The sequence below is a fragment of the Gastrolobium bilobum genome, unplaced genomic scaffold (genome assembly GCF_033153095.1).
Source record: "Gastrolobium bilobum isolate Gb01-03AN ecotype WA unplaced genomic scaffold, APGP_CSIRO_Gbil_v1 utg37208, whole genome shotgun sequence".
In the NCBI taxonomy this organism is placed as follows: domain Eukaryota; kingdom Viridiplantae; phylum Streptophyta; class Magnoliopsida; order Fabales; family Fabaceae; genus Gastrolobium; species Gastrolobium bilobum.
Genome location: NW_026898731.1, coordinates 14,834 through 39,319, shown reverse-complemented (window position 1 = coordinate 39,319; position 24,486 = coordinate 14,834). Strand labels below are relative to the sequence as shown.

General features: G+C 33.6%; 1 protein-coding gene across 1 annotated transcript; it reads right to left on the bottom strand.

Annotated features, from left to right (window-relative positions):
* Positions 1–6,915: 6,915 nt before the first annotated feature.
* Positions 6,916–15,653, bottom strand: LOC133283615 (wall-associated receptor kinase 2-like). Its single transcript, XM_061480498.1, has 7 exons — positions 15,302–15,653; positions 14,789–15,046; positions 13,605–13,783; positions 12,674–12,728; positions 8,767–9,591; positions 8,219–8,389; positions 6,916–8,120 (listed from the first exon to the last, which is right to left on the bottom strand). The coding sequence occupies exons 1-7, from the start codon at positions 15,651–15,653 to the stop codon at positions 6,916–6,918; spliced, it is 3,045 nt and encodes a 1,014-aa protein (XP_061336482.1).
* Between the last annotated feature and the right edge of the window lie 8,833 nt (positions 15,654–24,486).

Here is a 24,486-nt window from a genome sequence, read left to right as displayed (position 1 = left end):
GGGCTACAGTGCTCCGATTTGAGCGCGGTTTGAAGTCACGCGTAGCCAACGAAGAGATCTACAATATAGTAGAAGTTGTGAAATAAATAAGAAGTAAATTAAGAGTTTTAAAAATGGAATAAGAACATGATGTTAAGCTTGAATTATCTGATTCCGCAAGGTGATATGGTTATGATCACGAAATTGGGTATTATAAATTCGGCATGTTTTATAAATGAAAAATTTATCCTGATTTTATTTGAACCCATGTGATTGTAACTGCGCTTAATATCATAATGCGATGTTAACAAACCGGTTCTAGAACAGGGTGTTACATTTAGAAAATTCTAATAGCAGCTATTCATGACCTAAGTCCAAACTACTAAGAAAAATAAAATTACAAGGCCCACAACTGTACCAATAGAAATTTGACCCTGCCAATAAATATCATCATCGGTATGCTAAGTATGAGCCATATATAGAACATGTTCTTCATCCGAGGAGGAATATTCCATCTTGCATGCAACACCCTAGACTTGTGCATTCCCATCGATATTAAACCCAATTTGCACATCAGGATTGTTGCCGTTACATTTTGTTAAGCACCCGGTTTAATATGTGTAATATTTATAAAAGCTGTTCAGATAAATATCAGTAAGGTTTTGTTTTGGAGTTTGGAGGGGAAGAAAATGAAGAGAATTCAAGGGGGAGAGAGGGGAAGGAAGGGTAGGGAAATGAAGAGTATTCTCTAATCTTATTTGGGAGTTACAAATATGGTAAGAGAAAAAAATTGAGAGTTAGTAAGATATTTTTACAATTTTATCCTTTTTTAAAAATTAATATAATTATTATATTTTACAAACGAAATTAAATTAAAAATTTCTACAAAAATTATTTATGTACTTTTCACAATTCATCATACTAAAAAAGATTATATTTCTGATGAAATTTCTACGTTTCAAACGAAGAAAAATACGTTTTCGATAGAATATTTTTGTAGAAAGGAAACATAAATTTTATCCTTGAAATTTTGACGAAAATAAATTTTTGTCAACATTTTCGACCGAAAATTATTCCGTCAAAATTTTCAACAGAATTTAGTTCCCGTAAAAAATATTGACAAAAACGATTCTTAAATAATTTCGACAAAAAAAAATTCCATTGAAAGTTTCGAAGGAAAAAAGAATTTCGTCGAAATTTCAGATGAAAATATTTTCTGTCAAAATTTTAAACGAAAATACTTTCCGTTGTACATTTTTTACGGAAATGTGTTTCGTCGAATTTCGATGGAAATTTTTTTTTGTTAAATTTTTTGACAGAAAGCATTTCCATCGAAAACTTTGGACGAAATTTAGATTCTGTCAATAATTTTGAATGAATTTTTTTCGTTGAAAATTTTTATGCAAATGTTTTCGTCAAAAAATTTTACGAAAATATTTTTCGTCGAAAATTTTCGTTCGAATATTGTTCCGTTGAAAATTTCAAAGCAAATAATTTCGTCGAAAGTTTCGTCAGAATTTAGTTTTCGCAAAAAATTTGGACGAAATTTTTTTGACGAAAGTATTTTTTGTTGAATTTTTTTGATAGAAATGTGTTCCGTTGACAGTTTTGACGGTAATATTTTTTATTAAAAATTTTGACAGAAATGTTTTCGTCTAAACTTTCGACAGAATTTAGATTCTGTCAAGAATGTCGACGAAATTTTTTTTGTTAAAATGTTTGAAGAAAATATTTTTCGTCAAATTTTTTTGATGGAAATGTGTTTCGTCGATAATTTTGATGAAATATTTTGCATCAAAATTTTTAACATAAAAATTTTGACGAAATTTAGATTATGTCAAGAGTTTTGACAAAATTTTATTTTCGTGAACTTTTTTTATAATTGATTATGATCAAATTTTGTTCCGTCTCTAATTTTGTCTTTAATTTTGATTGATATTTTGTTGTCTCTATTTTTTTCGAAATATAATTTTCGTCGAAAATTCAGTCACTATTTTTGACATAATATTTTTTATAGATAAATTTTGCCGATATTTGAAACTTTGCTATTAATTTCATCTTTAAGAAATGATTAACAATAACGTACTTTTAATATTTTAATATTAAGGTAGATAAATAATTTTTAATATTTTCCCTCTCAAACTCCATAAATTATTGAACTTTAATTTTAAGGGTAATTTTTTTTTTTTGAAGGATTGAAAAAAAAACCCTCAATTTATTTCTTTCATTTTTTTAAACTCATAAATAAAGGAAGATATAAATAAAATCCTCCCTCTGGTGACTGTCAAACAATCACCAAGTGTCGCAGCAGCCACCAGTTACGAACATACTCTAATACTATCATCGTTACAAAGCTAGGAGACATAAAACCAATGTTATTAAAACCGACTCGGTCATTGACCTGGTCGAGGTACTGGGTCATTGGATCATTGGTTCAACCAGTGGGTCACTGGTTCAACCGCATGACCCGGTAATTATATTCAATTTTATAATTTATATTAAAAAATTATAAACATACTCAAATATCTAAAAAAATGATAAAAATTTCAAATATTTTAATATAAAAAATAATAAATCACATATTGTTATCCAATAAAAGATCAAACAAAAATATAATGATCGTGATACGGGACTTTAGATTCAGAAAACGACATCTCTAACTATAAGTTAATTCAAAATTTTCGGCATAGTACATAATTGAGATAATATTAGTGTTGTAGGTACATAACTTATGTAAGTCAATAAGCAAAAAAATATTCAAATATGTCCATTATGATTTTTTTTATAAAAAAAATTGATTTTGTTTTACCAGTCTGCTCATCGGTTAACCGACTGGGTTACCGATTTTTATGAAAATCGGCTGGGTCGCACCGGTTCTAATACATGACCGGTCCATTGCTTTAACCGAACCGATTATATGACCGGTTTACCGGTTCCCGGGTCGACCGGGCCGGGTCGGTCCGATTTTAATAACACTACATAAAACGATAAGTACACGTCCATTCTCATTCAAAACTTGACCTCGCATCACATTCACTTTTTAATTATTTTTTCTGTTTATTTTATTATTTAGTAGCGATAAAACAAGACGGATTAGCCTAGCCGATTACTTTCTAAAAAACTTGCCAAAACTATTTTTAAATTACCTTACATGAAAGGAATATAAGGATTGGTAAAACTGCATGACGTGGTCCCATTTAAGGCTAGGTAGTGTTGAGATATTCAAGTGTGATGAGTTCTATATTAGTTGATAACGGGCTAAGTGAAGAGTATATAAGTATGTCAGGCGAGTCCAGGGAAAAGCCCGTGTTGGAAGACTACCACCAATGGACTAAGCTACTCCAAATATACTAAGTGGGTCCGACACCACATCTCAACCAAAAATCTTAAGGCATTGGGTTCATGGATCCTTCCACTTATATACTCTTCACTTAGTCCATTACCAACTAATGTGGAACTCATCACACTTGAATATCTCAACAGGAAGATGTAAAGAATTGTTTCAACCTAAAAACTTAAGTTGACTACATTAATGATTTTATATTTTTTTAACTAACCCTTTTACATGAAAGTCCATTAGATTTGAAGAGTGGATAATTCAGCTTACCTATGCTAAGAAAGTCCACAATAATTAATTATTTTTATTAAGAGAATAGATTAATTATTTTTAGGGAAAAATATTTCTTCAGTCACTGGAGATAAAGTTATCTCGAGTGAGCTCAAAACGACGTTGTTTTGGGGTTATAAGATTAAAAAATTATAATGATAAAGACTAATATAATCCTGTAATATATTAGAATTACAAAAATACCTTGATTTCTCCCCAAAACAACGTCGTTTTGGACTCACAGGAGATAATTTATCTCCATTGACCAGAGAAATTCTTTACCCTTGGCCACTTGGGTGCGTTGAGGATTAAACTCGTGATCACTTGGCCATTGAGCTCTAATATCATGTAAAGAACTATTTCAGCCAAAAGTTTAAACTATTGGGTGATGCTACATTATCGCCGTGCACAATGCACATTCCAAGTTCTAATACAAATGAGAAGAATCAGAATTTGGAAGAAAATAAATCAACATTGAAAGTATTAAATGCAGTTGGTCACATTTAATTTCAATAAAAATGTCCCTCACAATTATCAATTAAATTAAAGTCATGATAAACAATTACACGAAAAAAGTGGATAGGTGAGGAATAAGGATCCATTTTCTGCAAAATGGCTCAATTTTTTTAATATAGAGGATTATATGATATCAATAAAAAGCACTATGAGGCTTATTGGATTACACAGACATAGCTCATAAGAGGGGGTGGGGGGGCAAACATCAGTAAATTACATTAAATATAATATTCATGTATATATAAAATTGCACGTGATTAAATAATTAATCACTCATTATGGGGTTTAATTAAGTAAAAGGCTTAATTAAACGAATTTGAGTCACTTTGGGATAAAAAGTGCAGTCAATAAAATTTTTGGGATAAAAATATGTGTACCCAAAATTACCAAGAAAGTAAAAGTATAGTTAGAAACATGATCATAAAAATATTTTAGACCAATGGGTAAAGTTTGAAAGTGAGCTAAGGTAACTAAATAGATAAGCTTTTACCTAGTTAAAGCAACCTACCCTATGTTCAGTGTTAAAAACACAAAAAACTCTCCTCATTTGTTTCTTCTTCTTCGTGGGAAACAGAGAGAGAAATGGAGAGAAGCCATTGGAGATGAAGCTCAAACCTAACTTTCTTGTTTATCAACCAAATGACTTGGTTCCAAAGCCAAAATCACTTGAAATCTTTCCCTCTTTCCATTTCTCTACTCATTTTCGGTTGGAAACCATTGTAAAGGGAGATACTCCAACTTGAAAGTGGTGACCCACTTGTGATTGAGAGGCTTGGAGGGTGATTTGATCTACTTGAAGGCTTGTATTCCCTTCCATGCATGATCCTAGGTGAGTTGGTGTTTAGAAATCTCCCTTTCATTGCATTTCATGATATTATGTATGTTAGGGTTTCATTATGGAAATGTGGCTTGAGTTTGAGTAGTTAGAGCTTGAGGGAAGCTTAACTCCTTTGGAAAAGTTGTTTAAATGATGATTTAATCGGTAGAAATAAGTTTAGATAGTTGGTTGATTACCATACAATATTTTCAAAAATTGGTGCCTTTGTGGAGTGTACTTTTGCATTCCAAATATTAGATATTGAAGTGTTGAATGTTGATATTGATTGTGTCTATGTGATTGCTAGGATTGAGGCAAGTGGACCAACATTGAGTGACCAACCATTGGAGGAAGCTATGAAGCTTGATTAGCTCGTTTGGATTGATACGTACATGCCCAAGTGTGGTGTGAAATTTGATTTTTTGGTTGATGAATATGTTGATGTTCATTGACTAGCATGGATTGATTGTATGGTACCTTAATGTAGGTATTAATTGTGAAGTTTTGATTGTTGCACTTTGGTGGTGAACAAAGGTTGGACTTGAAGCAAATTGAGGTAAGCCTTCGGACCTTGGAAATTGATCCCTTTATTGTTCCACCATGCCCGGAATGGGTAGTGGTTGTTGATAGTTGATAGTGTATGTAAATGCAATAAAGTAGTTTAATGCTTTGTTATACCTATGTGTATGCACTATGTGTGGCATAAGATGGTGTTTCCCTATGTTTTGTATGTTGTATGAAGATGCATAATTCATACTTGTAGTTTAGCTGGCCAATAGGACTATTTGCATCTGAGTATCCTTAGGACAACATGAGAGCTTGAGGGATGTCTCTTGGAGATGTTTTTACACACTACATGGATATGTATTTATTGTATTATTTACTGTTATTGCTATTATATTGTGAGTGAACTATGGGGCGGAGAGATGCTTCAAGGACCCCTGGTTTACTTGGTTAAAATGCATTAATGCAATATTTGTAAGATATGGAATGAGAATGTGTCAAAGTTATGCATGAAAGAAAAGATAATGAAGATTGAATAATTTTATGCACAAAGAATATAGATTTGATGACATATATGAGATGATGTAAGTGCAAGTGTGCAACCATGCTTGTTAGGCATATGATAGCCATTCAAGTCCATTAGGTATCAAGAAGGTTGGAGAAATGGGGTTTGACATCCCTAGTACCTTAATTATGCAGAAAAACCTGTTTTGTTGGTTCGACGCGCTTAAGCGCCCTAGAGGGCACTAAAGCGCACTTGGTGGCCTAAAAATACCAATTTTCCCTGCCATGGCATGCTCAAGCGCATTGGAGCATGCTCAAGGGCTCTAACGGGCAAAAAATGGGTTCGAAGAGCGCGCTTAAGCACTCTCAGCGCGCTGCCATAGACAACATGAACATGTCTTACGAAAATGAGCATAACTTGAGCTACAAAGCTCTAAATTGAGTGAGGTTTGGACCTATGTGAAGCTAACACATATGATGAGGAAATATAGTCCCAGCTTAAGGAAGCGTAGGGTCTGTTCAATGTAAGTAAAACTTAAATGAGTGTAATACATCGTGTTAGCCTACAGAGGCTTCACAGTGAATGACACAGAGTTGAATTACGCCCTTAGGTTCGTGGTATTAACTAATTAGAGATTATAAAAATAAATATTAGCGCTTCTGAGTCATATATTGGTTGTAATTATAGTAATTGAATTAATTGTATACGGATTTAATTATTGGTAGTGAACAAAAAGGAAAAATTTATCTCTGAATTAACTACTGTGATTGTAACTTGGCTTAATACCATATGTGATGTTAACAAATCGGTCGCGAACGAGGTGTTACATTAAAATAATTAAATTTATTCGATTATAATTCATAAAGATTACAAAAGGATGCATGCTTACCCCAAGAGATTGAATCACATATTTGAATTACAACTATAAGCCAAATAGTGGAAGTAGAAATATGATGAACATTGTTTTAAAGTGAAGTGGAAGCATAATCATCTTCCATCATCGAAGTCAATGAGTACATGATCTTTGATGCTGTCATAGCCACTATTTTGATGGCTGCTACTATCACCATGTTCATGAATGCTAGATGATGCCTCATGAAGCAAGTAATGAGTCTCCTCTAGATTCACGTCTGTGTTGATCCATGGATGCTTTTCCATTAGCCTTATTCCCTCCAACTCCATTGCCACTTCTTTCATGCTAGGCCTCTCCTCCCCTCTTAGTCTCAAGCACTTTGTTGCAAGAATAGCAACCTCCTTGATCTCCTCCTTATTTTCTACATTCAAAATGCCAAATTGAAGAACCTCAAACAAGCGATCCTCTCTCAAGCAAGATAGAAAGTGCATAGCAAGACTTCTTTTCTCTTCTGACCTGTCAAAACAAAGAGGTTTCTCCCCTGTAAGCAGCTCTATAAGTACTACTCCAAAGCTATACACATCACTTTTCTCATTAAGTTGGCTCGTTTGCATGTACTCTGGGTCCAAATAACCAATAGTTCCTTGCACCATTGTGGCTAATTCAGTTTGATCAAGAGGAACCAATCTTGATGCTCCAAAATCAGACACTTTGGTAGTGTAACTATCATCCAAGAGAATGTTGGGAGTCTTCACATCTCTATGTATAATTGGTATAGAAGCAGCTGAGTGCAGATAAGATAGGGCCCCTGCTGCCTCTGCTGCTATCCTTAGACGTGTTTTCCAAGGTACATTACCTGACTTGCCTTCATTGTGTATATAATCAAAAAGGGTACCATTGTTAACAAATTCATAAACCAGTGAAGGAACTTCTGTCTCTAAACAACAACCCAAAAGTTTGACCACATTCCTGTGATTAATTTGTGATAGCACAATCACCTCGTTTATGAATTGCTCAATTTGGCTCTGATCCACAATTTTGGATTTCTTGATGGCAACAATACTCTTATCTGACAAAACTCCTTTGTAAACAGTACCATAACCTCCTCTGCCGATGATTAAGCTCTCATCATAATTGTTGGTGGCCTTCTTAAGTTGCTCTGCTGTGAACAATGTGGTAGATTGAGAAGTGTTCTCTCCTGCAGAGAGTCGCTGTTGCAAAATGATACCCCCATTTTGCTTAAAGAACTTCTCCTTCAGTTTGATGAGTTTCCTTTTCTGGAATATAAGGTATAGCCAAGAAATCATCACAAATAGAGCCATTAATCCTGCACCTGCACCTGTTTTCAAAATATGATTAATGCAATGCTGGAATTGTGGTCTTAGTTAATAACAAAAAAGGGAAGAAAAATAAATCCAAATGTGATTATTTGCTAACCAATGAGAATCTTGGTAAGTGCAGCGTCTCGCTTTTGTTGGCATCCTCCACCTTCCCTTTTTCCATTTCCGAATTGTCCATCAGGGCAGAAACATTCAAAACTCCCTTCGGTTTCACGACAATTTTGATCGCTTATGCAGTCATGTAAACCATTCTTACATTCCTCAATGTCTACAATATTTTTATAACAGAAATAAATATTAAGTGAAACAGCAAATTTACTGAAATAAATGACTATATTTTCCTCTACAAAAAAAAAAGACTATATATTCCTTTTAGAGCATTTTATTAAACAAAAGCTTTACTCCTACACTTGTTTACTATTCCTTTGCATTAAAAGAAAAAAAAAAGGGTAAAATATTAAACAGAGAGTTTATCAATGAAACAACAAAATTGAAAGAAAAATGATAAATAGCAGGAATAACTTCCTTAAAATTGAAAACAGTAGTATATGCAAAGCAAAGAAAATTAAATAAAAATTGAAACAGAGGAATTAAGTTATATAAATGAGAAAGGTTAATGTTTAACGGAAGAAATTAAATAATTACCTCGGCAACCATCAGGAAGAAATGGGTTTCCCTGGTAACCTTGTTTACATTTGCATCGGTAACCATATCCAGTGGCCGAGTCCTCACAATCGCTATTCTTCTTGCATGCATAGTTGGGTTCCCTCCTTGATTTTTCACACGTGTCATTTGACTCATTTCCAACAGCCCAATCAACTACTAAGGGAACATTCTCGTATGGGAAATCCTCTAAATGACTCGAAGAGAAATTATAGTAACCTTTTTTGACAACAAAGGAAGAGCTGCAATTGTTGAATTCCGAAGAGTCATTGAAGTTGTTGAAGCTAAATGCTTGTAAAGTAATATTCTTCATTCCAGGAGGAATATCAACCTGGCAACATCCTATCCCCGTGCAGTTTCCATCGCTTTGCATATCAACTATGCTATTACATCTTGTTAAGCACCCCGTTGAATATTTATCACCGTCATGAAAACTATTTAGATAACCATAAGTGTCACATCCTACACTCACAAACTTGTTATGCTCGCTAGAAATGGTGTAAGCTGGGGTTCTAAGGTAGGGTTCATTACCTTGTGTTTCTTTTCTATCGAATCCTATTTTGCAAACCTTGGAGACGAAAAATAACAGGTCCATTTGACCTTGGAGGGTTATGTTCAAAATTTGAACATTACCGCGAGTACCGTCATATAAAGTAGACTTGTTGTCGCACCTAAGTTGCAATCCTTCCTCCAAGAAACAGTTTTTACCGGTGACAGTTGACGCGCCTATGCCAAATGGATATGGAATGGAAACATTTCCACAAGTGTTTTTGCACCCGGGAAGGGCTTCGTCAATTGCAGTTGATCCTACACTTGCCAATAATGCAATCACCAACAACAGGGTCAGTAGCATATGCATAGCTTTCAATCCCATCATCACATGACAAAAATAGATATATTGCTCACAATTATTTAGTTTTGTACCTTTGGAATATGGCCCTTTTAATAAAAGTTGTGAAGAGAAGAGTATCTAGTTGCTGGTTCTTTTAAAAGCTCATCTATGGCAAGAGGGTTATTTATTTATTTATTTTTTAAAATGATTTATTTATTATTTGTGACATCTTTGACCTCGAAACAAAGACTGACCAGGTACGCTTGAAAGAAAATAGAAAGTAATGCTTCATTGCACACTTGCACAGGTGCTAAGTCAGTCAATGCTTGGATTCCAATTAGTTGTGCCCTAGAAAATATATATATAATCCCAGCGGGGTAGAGATCCCTACTTTATCTAACATCAAGAATTTATTTATTTTTAGTTTCTATATCAATTCTTCAATTAGTCACGATTAATCCGGAGGCGGCTAATTGATCTATGTGCAGTGGTGGATTCAAGATTCTTTTGAAACTAAAGAAAAAATAAAATATTAAAATTATAAGTATTATTAAAAATAATAAGATAGACTAACTGTTATAAGTGTTTTTAAGAAGAGGCTAATTATTACAGCTAAAATTAGATAAATATTATTTTATATATAATAATAAAGTAATCAAAATTTAAAGAAGGATGACAGCCGATACTTGTTTCTCCCTCGATCTGCCATGTCCATCCTCCTTGATGGTCAACAAACATTTTTGTTCTATGACTATTATTGAATGTGTCCAACATTAGAATGTGATTAACGTGGAAAATAATAATAACTCAACTAGCAAAAGTGGGATATAAATAAGAGATTTGAATTTCTTGTAGGAAAATGCTTAAATATTTCTGACAAGAGTACCCTTACTAAATTGTGTGTGAATTAATTAATATTAAATATTGCGGTGAATATTTGTTAAGGGAATCAATGCCTTTTGATATTACCGTGAGGCTCCCAATCTTAGAATATCTTGAAGCTTATGCTCTAGAACAATAGGAGTTACGGTGTTTGATCTCTTGATTACACGGTTAGAGGTACATCCATTTAAGAATTTAAATTGGATTAATACTGTACCCACGAGGAAGCTTTATTATATAATCGTCGATGCTAGTTTAAAAAAATGGTATTTATGATTCATCCAATTTTATCTCATTTTATTGGTACGATCAAGCCTTTTAGATGTAAATTGCTTGTGGCTGAGATTCTTTAGTTGTGCTCTTTGTCGTACACCTATATATATATATATATATATATATATATATATATATATATATATATATATATATATATATATATGAGGTAGGATCCTTTGCACCGGTGTCAAATTTGAAGTTTGATACCCCATCTGAGGGGCTGTTAGATCAAAAAAGATCAATGGTGTCACATGCTTACAAATCAGAGTCGTTGATCTTTTTTGATCTGACGGCTCTCAGATGAGGTGTCAAACTTCAAATTTGACACCGATGTCAAAGGATCCTACCTCATATATATATATATATATATTTCTGCAGTTGTGTTATGCGTATAACAGTCAAATACTTGCCTCATATATATATATATATATATATATATATTTCTGCAGTTGTGTTATGCGTATAACAGTCAAATACTTGCCACACACACACACACACATATATATGTGTGTGTGTGTGTGTGAAAGCATTAAATATATGGAATCATATATCCATACAAAATATAAAAGTATTAAATATGAGAAATCATAACCATACATTTGTTATTGTTGTACGTAAAGCGGCCGTAGAAATGATTTTGCCATATATATATATATATGGGAAAAATATTTCTTCGGCAACTTGAGATAAGTTTCTCTCCGGCTACCCAAAGCGACGTCGTTTTATTTATTTATTTCCTTATATTAATTGATTCACCTTTGAATGATTATGATTCTCTTTTTCTCTCTCTTCCTTTATTACCATTGATCCATCTTTGTATGGTTATGATTTAGTAGCCGGAGATAAAGTTATCTCCGGCAGCTTGAGAAATGATAAGCCATATATATATATATATATATATATATATATATATATATATATATAACCCAAGTTAATTGGGTTGGTGATAGATGAATCCAATGATAATAAGAGAAGATAAATAAATAAAATAAAAATAAAAATTGAGGAAGGGGAAATAGGATAAAACACAAGAAGGGAAAACGGAGGAGATGGCAGGTTGAAGAGGAAAAGGACTAAAAAAGAAGCATCGGGAACAAATGAATAGCAATGGGTTTAACATTCCACCTTGCTTATAGCTTTTCTTCATTCCGTCCTAAGACACATCGTCTACCAATCTATATTCACTCCATTAAGTCTTGTTTAACTACCTTTCTCCATACATTACAAGAAAACTGGTATTTGAAGGCTGTTAAACTAAGACGGTTTCACTTAAACCGCCTCTAATTGATACATATAGGTAGTATTTCCGGTGGTTTAATTGATTCGAGGCGATTCACATGAAACCGCCTCCAAATGTGTACTAGAGGTGGTTAAAATAACCGCCTCTATTTACCATTCAGAGGCGGTTACATTAAAACCACCTCTAATTGCTACCTTTAGAGGCGTTTATATCTCAACCGCCTCTAAATGATCAATGGGGGCGGTTATTTTAACTACGTATAATAAACATTTGGAGGTGATTATGGTTTAACCGCCTCTAAATGTAGCAATTAGAGGCGCTTTTAATGTAACCGCCTCTGAATGGTAAATAAAAGCGGTTTAACCGCCTCTAGTACACATTTGGAGGCGGTTTCATGTGAACCGCCTCAAAATATATATTAAAGGTGGAGAAAATAATCATCTCCAAAGTATATTTAGAGGCGGTTCATGATCTATCGGACAGTGACATTCAAAGAGGAAAATCTCTTTGTTTTGCCGTTGAATCGTCCTCAAATTTGATTAGTGTGTTCTTTTCTTGTAATACTTTAATCTGACCGTTCCGATTTTTAAGTTGAATTATCTGATTTTATATATAAATTTTCAAAGATGACTCTTGCACATTGAAAAAAACCATCTCACCTTCACTTTGAAGTCCCACATTGGATGGCACTTGTTTCTCCTTCTCCATTCCCTTCTATATAACAACCCACACTAACATACTCATATACAAAATTCAATAAGTTATTTATATTCAACTAATAAAAATTATATTAAATTTTAAAAATAACAATTTTAATATTAAAAATTAAAAATTTATATAATTTTAACTATTTAAAGGAGGTTACATGTTATTTGGAGGCAATTAATATAACCGCCTCAGATTGTCTTTTGGAGGCGGTTAAAAGAACCGCCTCAGATTATCTTTTGGAGGCGGTTAAAATAGCCGCCTCAGAATATGATTTGGAGGCAGTTATAAAACCGCTTCAGATTGTCGTGTAGAGACGGTTATTCCAGCGGTTATATAAAACTGCTGTATTTTGCCTCGCGACGGTGGTAAACGAGGCGATTTATAAACCGCCGAACCAAGCATTTAGAGGCGGTTTGAACCGACTCAAAATGCAAATTTAATCGCCTCTAAAAACCAAACCACCTCATAGAAGCATCCAGGGGACGTCTTATTACGTGCCCAAACCACCTCAATCTATGTTCCCTCATCTTTTCAGTTACTGTTACTACTTCTACCTTTCGTCGAATATCTTCATTTCTTATCTTATCCATCCTCGTATAATCATACATCCATCTTAACATCCTCATTTCTGCTACTTTCATTTTATGCTCGTGTTGCCTATGTGCTGGCCAACATTCAGCTTCATATAATATTGCAGGCCTTACCGTTGTTCTATAGAATTTTCCTTTTAGCTTCAGGGAAATTTTGCGGTCACGCAAAAACCTAGATGCACTCCATCATTTCATCCATCCTGCTCTAATTCTATGATTTACATCCTTATCAACCTCACCACCTTTTTGCAAAATTGATCCCCAGGTATCTAAAAGCATCTTTCTTGGGTACCTCTTGACCAAGTAGATGCACAGGGTCTTGATCTCCATCTTTTACTAGAGAAAACTCACACTTCATATACTCAGTCTTGCTCCGGCTTAACGTGAAAACTTTATACTCCAAAGTGCTTCTCCATAAATCAAGTTTCTTATTAACATTGTCTTTCGTCTCATCAATAAGCACAATATCATCTGCAAAAAGCATATACCACGGCACCTCCTATTGAATGTCTTTTGTTAGTTTATCCATCACTAAGGTAAAGAGATATGGACTCAGAGCCGAACCTTGGTGTACTCCTACTATAATAGAAAAATAACTTGATGTTCTATTACAAGCTTTCACACATGTAGTAGCCCCATCATACATATCATTGATTGCATTCATATATATATGAGATAGAATCCTTTGACACTGGTGTCAAACTTTAAAATTTGACTCTGAATCCTAACCATTGATTTTCACAATCAACGATTTTTATTTATTGGGAATATTAATTAATAAGTTTGATTCCCAATAAATGATAACCGTTGATTAACGAAAATCAATGGTTCGGATTTGATGTTAAATTTTAAAGTTTGACACCGGTGTCAAATAATCCTGCCCCTATATATATATATATGAGAAAAATATTTCTAAAGCATCTTGAGATATATTTATCTCCGTCTACGCAAAAACTATGTCGTTTTATTTATTTCTGTCTTTATACTAATTGATTCACCTTTGAATAGTTATGATTCCTCTTTTCTCACTCTTCATATATATATATATATATATATATATATATATATATATATATATATATAGTTTCTCAAGCTGCTTGAGATAACTTTATCTCCGGCTACTAAATCATAACTGTACAAGGCAAAAAAATTAATTTAATGTTTTTTAAATAAAAAATTTCAATTTACAGCTGTTTTCAAAATATTTACGCATTTATTACACAATATCACGCCCCATTTAGGCGTCACATGTCAGGCCCAAAAAGGGCGTCACCTCTTGGTGGGTCACACCCAAACTATGCGTGATATGTGACGCCCAAATGTGGTGTCAACCACCAAGCCTATATAAACCCCACATTTTACCTTTTTAACCATTTCACACTCTTGCTCTAACCACTTTCTAAGACCATTGTGCTCTCGACCTTACGTGAAATTTTTCGTAGCGAAGCTCTACTAACATTAGCACAGAATACGCACCTAGAACGAGCTCCGCAATGATGTCAGCATCGAGCTGTCTATGACCTTGAGAAATGTGGTCATTCAAACAATTGTGATCCCCACCCCATCTAGAAATCTTCCAATTTTCATCAAACACTTGTTTTATTGCCCTAACGCGCCACGGACAACCCTTATCATACGCCGCACATTTTATGCTTAACTTTGCAGGTGTGCTCTCAATTACGATTACATCTTGATGCTCCCTCATAAGGTTGTGCCTCAGTGCCATTTGAACCTCTTTTTTGTTGCAAATTCTTGGTTCACAAATAACTTGTCACCTAGTTGCCACAAACCTTGTATTGATCCCAATCCTGAAACCGAACCATCAGTGCATGATTCTTGTTCACTCCGATAACTCCAATCAATATGTGTGTAATGTGGAATTCCTTCCCAAAAAGAAATAACAACATCGTCACCTGCATATAGGAATTAAAACTTCTTAATACAATATTCAAACATCCTAAATCACATATGAGTTATTATGTAAATTACCTTTATGATGATCTCCTAATTGCACAGAGCCAACATAATTAAGTTGCAGGATTTGAGACTCCACTGTTTCATGGTATACTAGGATTTGAGACGCGCCCATATCACCACCCTCATCTCCTTCTGAAGCACTAGCATCCTTGGCCAAAAGACGTTCTTCCATTGCGATATTTTCATCATCGTCGTCGTCATCATGCATAACCCAAGTCTGATCATTTTCATCTCCCTCAGAAATGTTAGCAACTGGAGAAGCATGAGCGGTAGACTTTGATGCAAGACGGTGAGAATCTAAAGCAACTGACCTCACTGGTAATGGTACATCCTCTGCTCCGGCAATGTCCACATACAACTCCATAAAATCTTTCCTTGACTGGTTGAAAAATTCTTCCATTATCATCTCGACGTCTTCATCGTCAACCACTTGCAAACTAATGTATTGTTCAGATTGCCATAACCTTATGGTGATTTGAGTGATACATTGGTTACCTTGAAGACTTAACTTCTGACGAATTCTCTGATGCAGTTCGTCAATGGTTGTGTTGCGTTGGATACGTGTCGGCCTTTTTTCACTTTCAAACATGACACCTTGTCGACCTTCCACCTTCCTACCATTGTAATATAACACAACACGAACAGAATCATAATGTGAACTCATTTTAAAATGGAATAACAAATAAAATAAAAGATTAAATTTAAGATAATAATTATATATGTAAAAGGTAAGAATTGATGGCAGAGAAGAGATGTTAAGAGTGCATAGAGTGGTAGGGGGTTATATAGAGTTTTTTGAGCCATTCACGCCCTAGGGAGGCAGCATGGCTGCATGTGTCATGCCCAAATTGGGCGTCATATATCACACCCTATTTAGGCGTGACCCATGTGGGTGTCACGCCGAAATGGGATGTGGCATGTGACGCTTAATTTGGGCGTGACATTGTGCAGTACATTTGTAAATATTTTGTAAACAGCCATAAATTTGTAATTTTTTATTTAAATAGCAATATATTAATTTTTTGTCAACTGTACAATGATGGATGAATAGTGATAAAGGAAGAGGGAGAGAAAAAGGAGAATCATAACCATTCAAAGGTGAATCAATTAATATAAGAAAATAAATAAACAAAACGACATAGCTTTTGGGTGGACGAAGATAAATATATCTCAAGCTGCTTGAGAAATATTTCTCTCTCGCTTTCTCTCTATCTATCTCTCTTTATATATATATATATATATATATATATATATATATATATATATATATATATATAAGGCTTATCATTTTTTAAGCCACTTGAGATAACTTTATCTCCGGCCATTAAATCATAATCGTACAAAGATGGATCAATGGTGATAAAGAAAAGGAGAGAAAAAGGGAATCATAACCATTCAAAGGTGAATTAATTAATATAAGAAAATAAATAAAGAAAACAACTTAGTTCTAGGGTGGACGGAGATAAATATATTTCAAGTGACTTGAGAAATATTTTTGTCATATACATATATATATTCCCATTTCGAGTTACAAAGACAAAAAATAAAAATAAAAATCCTTTTGCTAGAAGATGGCAGTTTGGAGAATTTTGAGTATGACAAGATTCCATATTGTATCACTTAGGTCTTATAGTCTTAATGAGTTATTAAATATTAATTATTTATTAGTTATTAATTATTATTTTTAAATTTCAAATATATATAATGTGTGAATGTATTCATTATTAAATTTTATTGGTTGTCAAGTTATTAAATGCCTTTGTCTTCTTCTTTTTCATGCCAAATGTTGTCTTGCTAACAATTATGCAAGTTTAACGTGGAAGCGTACATGATAACAAATCGTAAATGGGTTGATATCGTCTCATAGGGATCATGGCGCTTTGACTCGAATTAATATAGCAATTGTTGTGACACAATTTGAAGTTTTGAACTAAAAGAACTAAAATTAAAATAAAATCAAAGTTTGTATAAAAAAAATCAAAGTAACAAAAGACTAATCTAAACTACAAAAGTTTGAACTGTTTTTGAAAGATTTTATAATTGAATCAAAGGTAAATTGATAAATGGAATGAGTAACTTAACTTGAAAATGTGTTTTTCTTTTCTAATGCAAAATTTGTGTACAAATTTAAAACAAAGAATTGAAAATCAAATTATCAGAAAAAGTAAGAAGTATGTGTTGGTGAAAATATTATGAAAAATAGGTTGGGTTTTTGGCTTCCCTTTCCCAACAGTTCTTGAAAAAATGGTTTGATTATCAAGTTGCTTCCTCAATCATTTTCAGTTAACCAAACTTACATGCTAATTTTTAATTTCTTAAAATATATTTTCTCCAAGATTCAGCCACTTAACATATGTCTATATAAGTATGAAATGGAGTCTTAAGGCTTAGGTTCCTTGTTACATGGATGACTCCTTCATGTTTGAAGTAAGCTACCTTGAATGATTTCTCACTCAAGTTTATGAGCTCAATGCAAGATCAAAAATGAGTTGTCTCTCAACAATTCATCCCTCAACAAGCCACTAGCACCCGATTATAACGCAGCAACTTCAATATTAAAAACAACATTGAACAACTAAAATTAAACATTAAAGTTCAGATAATCATTTTACCAAAAAAAAATTCAGATAATCAATCGTCATCAAACACTGAGGTTCAGGTACCTCCTAAACCCAACCTTCTATGGGATTAGCTCATACCTATAAAGGTCAAGCTTTAAAACAATATCTGAAAACTAAAAAAAATTACAACCCAAGATCAATCTAAGGCAAAAGCTATATCATAAGAAAAGCTCTGCTGCAGTACTAACTACAGAGTTTGAAGAGCCTGTAATAAAAGTAATAACAATCCAGATGAAAGAAAAAATAGAAAAGTTCCCCAAAAGAAAAGAAGAAGAAGAAGAAGACCTTTGTTGTTGCTTCACTAGCTCTTTTTATATCAGTCCTCTATTGCATGCATGAGCCTCGTGACCCTTTTGATCATCATCCACATGTCTCACTTCCTCACATTTCGCTTGATTCATCCTTGCACACTTATATTCACCACCTACACTATGTTGAACTATAGGTCATGAAGACTATGATATTGAAGTCTTGATGATAACAAAGCACCTACAAATTGCCAACATAGCTTAACATGGATGCACTAAATGGAAAGCATGGCAACAAGTCAAAAATGGTACTAAATGACCAAAGCAAAGTGAAAATTTATTAGGATACTCAAATGTGCAAAGTCAAACTTGACGTCGAAGTTTTTGAAGCTAAAACAAGTACTAGAAGGCTGCTCGAAAAGTAATCGATTACTCCCTAGCTTAAGTGACTTAAAGTTTAAGTAATTCGAATTTTTAGATGTCCAACCGCTAGTAACTTGATAGGACACATATATAAACATATTCTAAGGATTTCTGAATAAGAATTAACATTGAAAAACTTTAGAACTCACAAAATTCAGAAATTGACCCCAATTAAGCTAGTTTTGCATATCCTTAAGGAAAATCTCAATAACTCGCTCGTTCCTCAATCTTTTTACGTTCGTTTTGTTGGAGCTGAACAAGGGGAGGTTACCTTGTATCTGTTTGGATGAATTTTATTGATGTAATTGTTGATGAGACAATTTGAGTGATCGTAAGGGCTTAGGTTAAGTGAGATCAAGGTGTGATCATAGACTTGTAAAATTTCTGTGGTAAAAAGGTTTCTTCAAGCACCTGTTGGAATCTTGATGATAGTGGAATGGTCGACCTCAGTCTGAATTTAGCTCTCAAGTGGTTAGAGAGAGAACTAGGATATATCCCAGTGTGATTCTTCCTTACCCTTATCTCTTTGATTTTATTCAATTGATTTCGTTTTGATTCATTGTATATGTTATTTTGATTCATTGATTTCATTCTTGCATTTTTTCTTGAAAGAGGTTGTCACAAACATTGAATTTCTTCTCTTTTCCCATAAAATTTTCATTTTGTTGTTTAATCTCTAAATTGGAGGTTATATGTTATGTTTTGATTTTGTTTTTGGGTTAAGAAAAGTTTGATACTCTATGAACTTCATTTTTTGTTGAAGTTGTTATAAAAAGGTTGTGTTTTTTATTATTTCTTGTAAAAGAAGTAACGCATAATTCACCCTCCATCTTGTTTGATTATCTAGCCATCTTTTTTCACACTCCAAATCGCTCGCACTTACAACTGTGTAACTGACTCCAGCTCAAAATGACAGCTCAGATTTTTTATTTCATTATTTCTTTTTCTAGTTTCTTGGGCTTTTTGACCATTATAATCTTTTTTTAATAATTAATTACCAAATTGTATTTATAAACTATTTCAAAAATTTAACCTCTCCAGAAAACATAACATCAATCTGCCCCTGTTTGACCGTTGACCATGAAGCCTACCCGGGTACACCCCTACCTACCCGGGTATATTTTAAAATTTTTACCTACCCGGGTATATTTTTTATTCTGGAAAAATGTTTCTATTTACCCGGGTCATATTTCTTGCTTTTCATGCCACAGACCTTTAGAGAATCAATAGCTGTGTTGGGAGATGTTTATGTTGATGACTTTATCTGGATTGTGGCAGTGTGCTAGGCTTCACAAAACCTTCTGGTGTGTACTTCAAAGATAGAACTCATAAAGGTTGCCTGAGAGCTAGTGTGAATCTAAGAAGACAACCTTTGTATGGTCCTCTGAATTTTGGATGTTCCTCTTTTCATGGACCATGGTGTGGCTGGGGCTGGATTAGATGGGTACACCCCTCTCTACCCGGGTAAATAATTCAAACATTTTTCCAGATTCAAGAAATATACCCGGGGAGGGAGGGGTGTACCCGGGTAGGTAAAATTTTTCAAAATATACCCGGGTAGGTTGTAAGGCTTGAAACAGGAGCAGATTTGTGGAGCGGTTAAATTTTTGGTTTATAAATAGGGTCAATTTGGTAATTAATTATTAAAAAAAGGTTATAATGGTTTAGGATGTAGGTTTAAGTGGATTTTTAGCTCTAGGTTGATGAAGGCTTAGGTTGTGGGCTTGGATTAGATGCAAGACACTATGGTTGAAGCTTGATTTGTGTGGATTAGCGATTTTTAAAGATGAAAAGAAATGGGGAAGAAGGGCTAAGGTTCCTTTTGGGTATTTAATGAAGTTGGGATGGTTATCCTTACTTTCTCTTTCTTCCCTTCTAACTTTACTGATGTGTCCTTACCTTTTTTGTCTTTCTCCTTTCTGCCCTTCTGACTAATGGCCTCTTTTTCTTATCATTTAGGCTTGAGTGTTGGGCTTTTGTTACCTACAAACATACACAAATGTGCTCATTAACTATTTGTGATTTAAATAAACATAATGAGATCATAAGCCTCCAAAAATAGCTAACTCAACTATCTATAGAGTCTCTTTTTAGATACTTATCACACCCCCAAACTCAAGTTTTTGCTTGTCCTCAAACAACAGAACAACAGATTCATCATATAACATTTTCAGTGATCAAAATTATCAATGCATAAATAAGTGTTAATCAGAATCAAACTTATTTTTAGTTAACAATTTATCTTTTCTTTTCAAAAAGTATTTTCTCTAGTAACTCACACACTAGCAATCACTTCTCAGAAGCATTTCATCACTTACCTTACCAAAAACATTCATCAAACTTTAAGACAATGTCTCAAGATACAATCAACCAACTTAACTTTCTCAAAAACTTCTTAATGGTTCAATTAATGACAAATGCACAAGGACTTGTACTTAATTCAATAGCCAATTGGTTATCAATCAGGCTGCTTGAAGGGCATTTTAAGCAACAACAACAAAGAATGTACTCATGTACAGTTCTGGAACGGCGATTCTATGAACCGAATAACGACCGTAACGGATGTCGGTTCAATCGGAAGGAAATTATGCAGAAGCTTTACAGAATTATTATGAGGCTATGCGACTGGAAATTGATAATGGCTAATGAAATAATATCAGAGTGAAGATCTTGGGTTTCAATTTCTAACAACAACAAAGAACCAATTTATCATAGGAAGCGATTCAGAGTAGCAATGATTCACTCCTGACAAAATTTTCCACGTAGTGTTTCCAGGATCTATTTCTCTCATAACCTTACTGAAAATAGCCTTGGTATATGCTTGACAAGGTGCTGCGAATTGAAAGCTAAGCAGTGGTAATTCTAAGGATCCTCCTGGGGAAAAATAGAGATGTCTAAGTCTCCTAAGTTTGAATTCAACAATCAAAACACACAGACCAGACCAGGTCTACACGAGCTAGGCCAGAGGCCCTCGACTCTTTTAACATCCGTATAATGTGTAAGAGGAGCCTAAGAGGTAGTAATGAACAAATGACAAAAATGTGTTCAGACTTGATTTTCTAACATATTTATTAGAAGATGAACTCCATACATGACTTCCCTAGGAAGAAACAGTCAATATCGAAATAAAATCAATCTTGTCCAACCATTTTGGTTGATCTTTCTCATGGCAATAAGTCATTAGAAAGTAAGTAAATCTTCCAAAAAGAAGATGAAGACAGATGACAAAATTGATTAATATAAATATAGGCTTGTTGCTAATTAAAGGATATATACAACTAGAAGGTTTTAACTATTTCGATACTATGTTCACTTGTTATAAAATTTACATCTACAAGGATATTAATTGTGACAATCTAGAAGAAGATATTTATAGAATAACCATAAAATTTCTTATCCCTGACAAAAAAAAAGGAAAGTATGTTAGATTATATTTATGTAGAACCTTCTCTCCCAGGTGCTTTCATTGAGATGGAAAGAGAAAGAGCTAGAAATTGAAAAGTGCGAGGAAGAGGAAATGAGATATTGGGTTATCAAAAAAAAAAAAAGAGATAATTTGACTATTTGGCGCTCCTCATCTGGTAAGGCTCTACTAGGCTTGTTTGTTGGGCTGGATATGGATATGGATACGGCAGTGCATGGGGCGGGTCGGAGCGGATTTTTGTGCCGACCCGACCTGACTTGGTTTTATGGGTCAAGTATTTTGATCCGATCCAGTTTATTTAATCCAAGTCAGGTTTGACCTAAATTGAATATTTTTTGAACTGGTTCAAAACTAGATCAGAACTGACCTGACTTGGTTTTTAAAGTGGGTCTGATTTGGTTTCAAAATTGGGTCAAATCCGACCTGACCCACTTTTGACTTGGTTTCAAATTATTTTTTTTTTATAATTATTGGTTTAATTTTCAAACTCATGTAATTTAATTAATTAATTATTTTAAAATATATAAATTATATAATAAATTTAATATTTGTTGAATAAATAAAGGAATGTAAGTTTTTTAACAAAAAAATTATTTAACTTTAAAATCCAAATACCATATTTTATCAAAAAACACCTTAAATGCTAAAAGACATTTTTTTTTTAAAATTTATATGATCTGCAATTTAAATTAATTAAATTTATATAATCTTAAATGCTAAATTAAACATTGGAATTCAAAGATACAACAAATAAAAGCACAAAATATTGATACTGACATCAACAATAATTGAACATCCAAACCAGTCATACAACGACAATCATGACTTCTTCTCCCTCTTCTACGACTCCCTCGCCGTCTCCGTCGGCTACCGCGGCCGCCAGCTAGGGTTCGTCACCTCCGCCGGCGGTGGCCGCATCGGGATGCGTCGCTATTCCTACGTCGACGTCACGCTCAGAGTCGATGGGTTTGAGGTCATCTACGATGCTTTCTACTTGCTGCAAGATATAGCCAAGGGTGTGATTCCATTCGATACTGACACGCGAGTTGAAGGGAAATTGGGGCTTTTCTTCTTCAATGTCCCTTTGAAGGTGCTTCTTCACTTGTGAATTGAAGTTGCAATTTTTTATTTTTTATTTCTTAATTCAGTTTCGTTTCTGGGTATGTGAAAAACTGGCTCCGATAGTGATTTTTTTTTTTATGATAATTATTATTGTTGTTATTTCATTTTTGTCTGGAAACGTAACTATACGAGTCTAAAACCTGCTCAAAATCTCATATTTGATTAGTGGAATTTGTTATTTTGCTGTTTATTTTTTTAACATAATGGGTATGGGTCAAGTTTTGGGTCAACGGGTTAATTATAAAATAAGTCAGGTCTAAAACTTGACCCACATAAAGTGGGTCAGTATTAAATCCAGTTCAAAAAAATGGGTAATTATGGGTCAGGTCAAGGTCAGATCAAGGGCGGGGCGGAGTGAACCAGTTATTTTGTGCAGCCGTAGATATGGATCTATCATGCCCACAATTGAGGGCATGTTGTGTGTATATACTATGGGAAATAATTATCTCATATTGCATGAGATAATTATCTCATGTAACAGAGACAAAATAGTGAGGTCCACTAATTTTTTTTTTTTCGAAAAAATAATGAACCTCATTATCTTATCTCTGTTGCATGAGATAATTATTTCATGCAACATGAAATTAATAGATCCCTTATAATCACCTCTCATCCCATTCACTTTTTAGTTATTTTTTTTCCCTTTATTTTCTAATTTACTTTATTGTTTAGTGGCAATAAAACAAGACGGATTAGCCTATCCGATTATTATTTTTTAAAAAAAACTTGCCAAAACTATTTTTCCCATTTTTAAATTAGCTTACATGAAAGGAAGAAAACATATGTAATATAAGGTCTGATAAGGATTGGTAAAACTACAAGACTTGGTCCCGTTTAAGCCTAGGAAGCTGTCTTCACATTGCACAAAGCACATCCATGCTTCTAATACAAATGGGAAGAATCAGAATTTGGAAGAAAATAAATCAACATTGAAAGTATTAAATACTGCTGGTCACATTTAATTTCAATAAAAATGTTCCTGACAATTATCAATTAATTAATTAAAGTCATGATAAACGATTACACGAAGAAAGTGGATAGGTGAGGAATGAGGATCAATTTTCTGCAAAATGGCTCTGTTTTGAAATATTAGAGGATTATATGATATCAATAAAAAGCCCTAGGAGGATTATTTGATTACACGGACATAGCTTTTAAGGGGTAAAAAAAAAAAAAAAAAACAAACATCAGTAAATTACTTTAAAATAACTAAATTTATTCTATTATAATTCATAAAGATTACAAAAGGATGCATGCTAACCTCAAGAGATTGAATCACATATTTGAATTACAATTATAAGCCAGTTAGTGGAAGTAGAAATATGCTGAACATTGTTTTAAAGAGAAGTGGAAGCATAA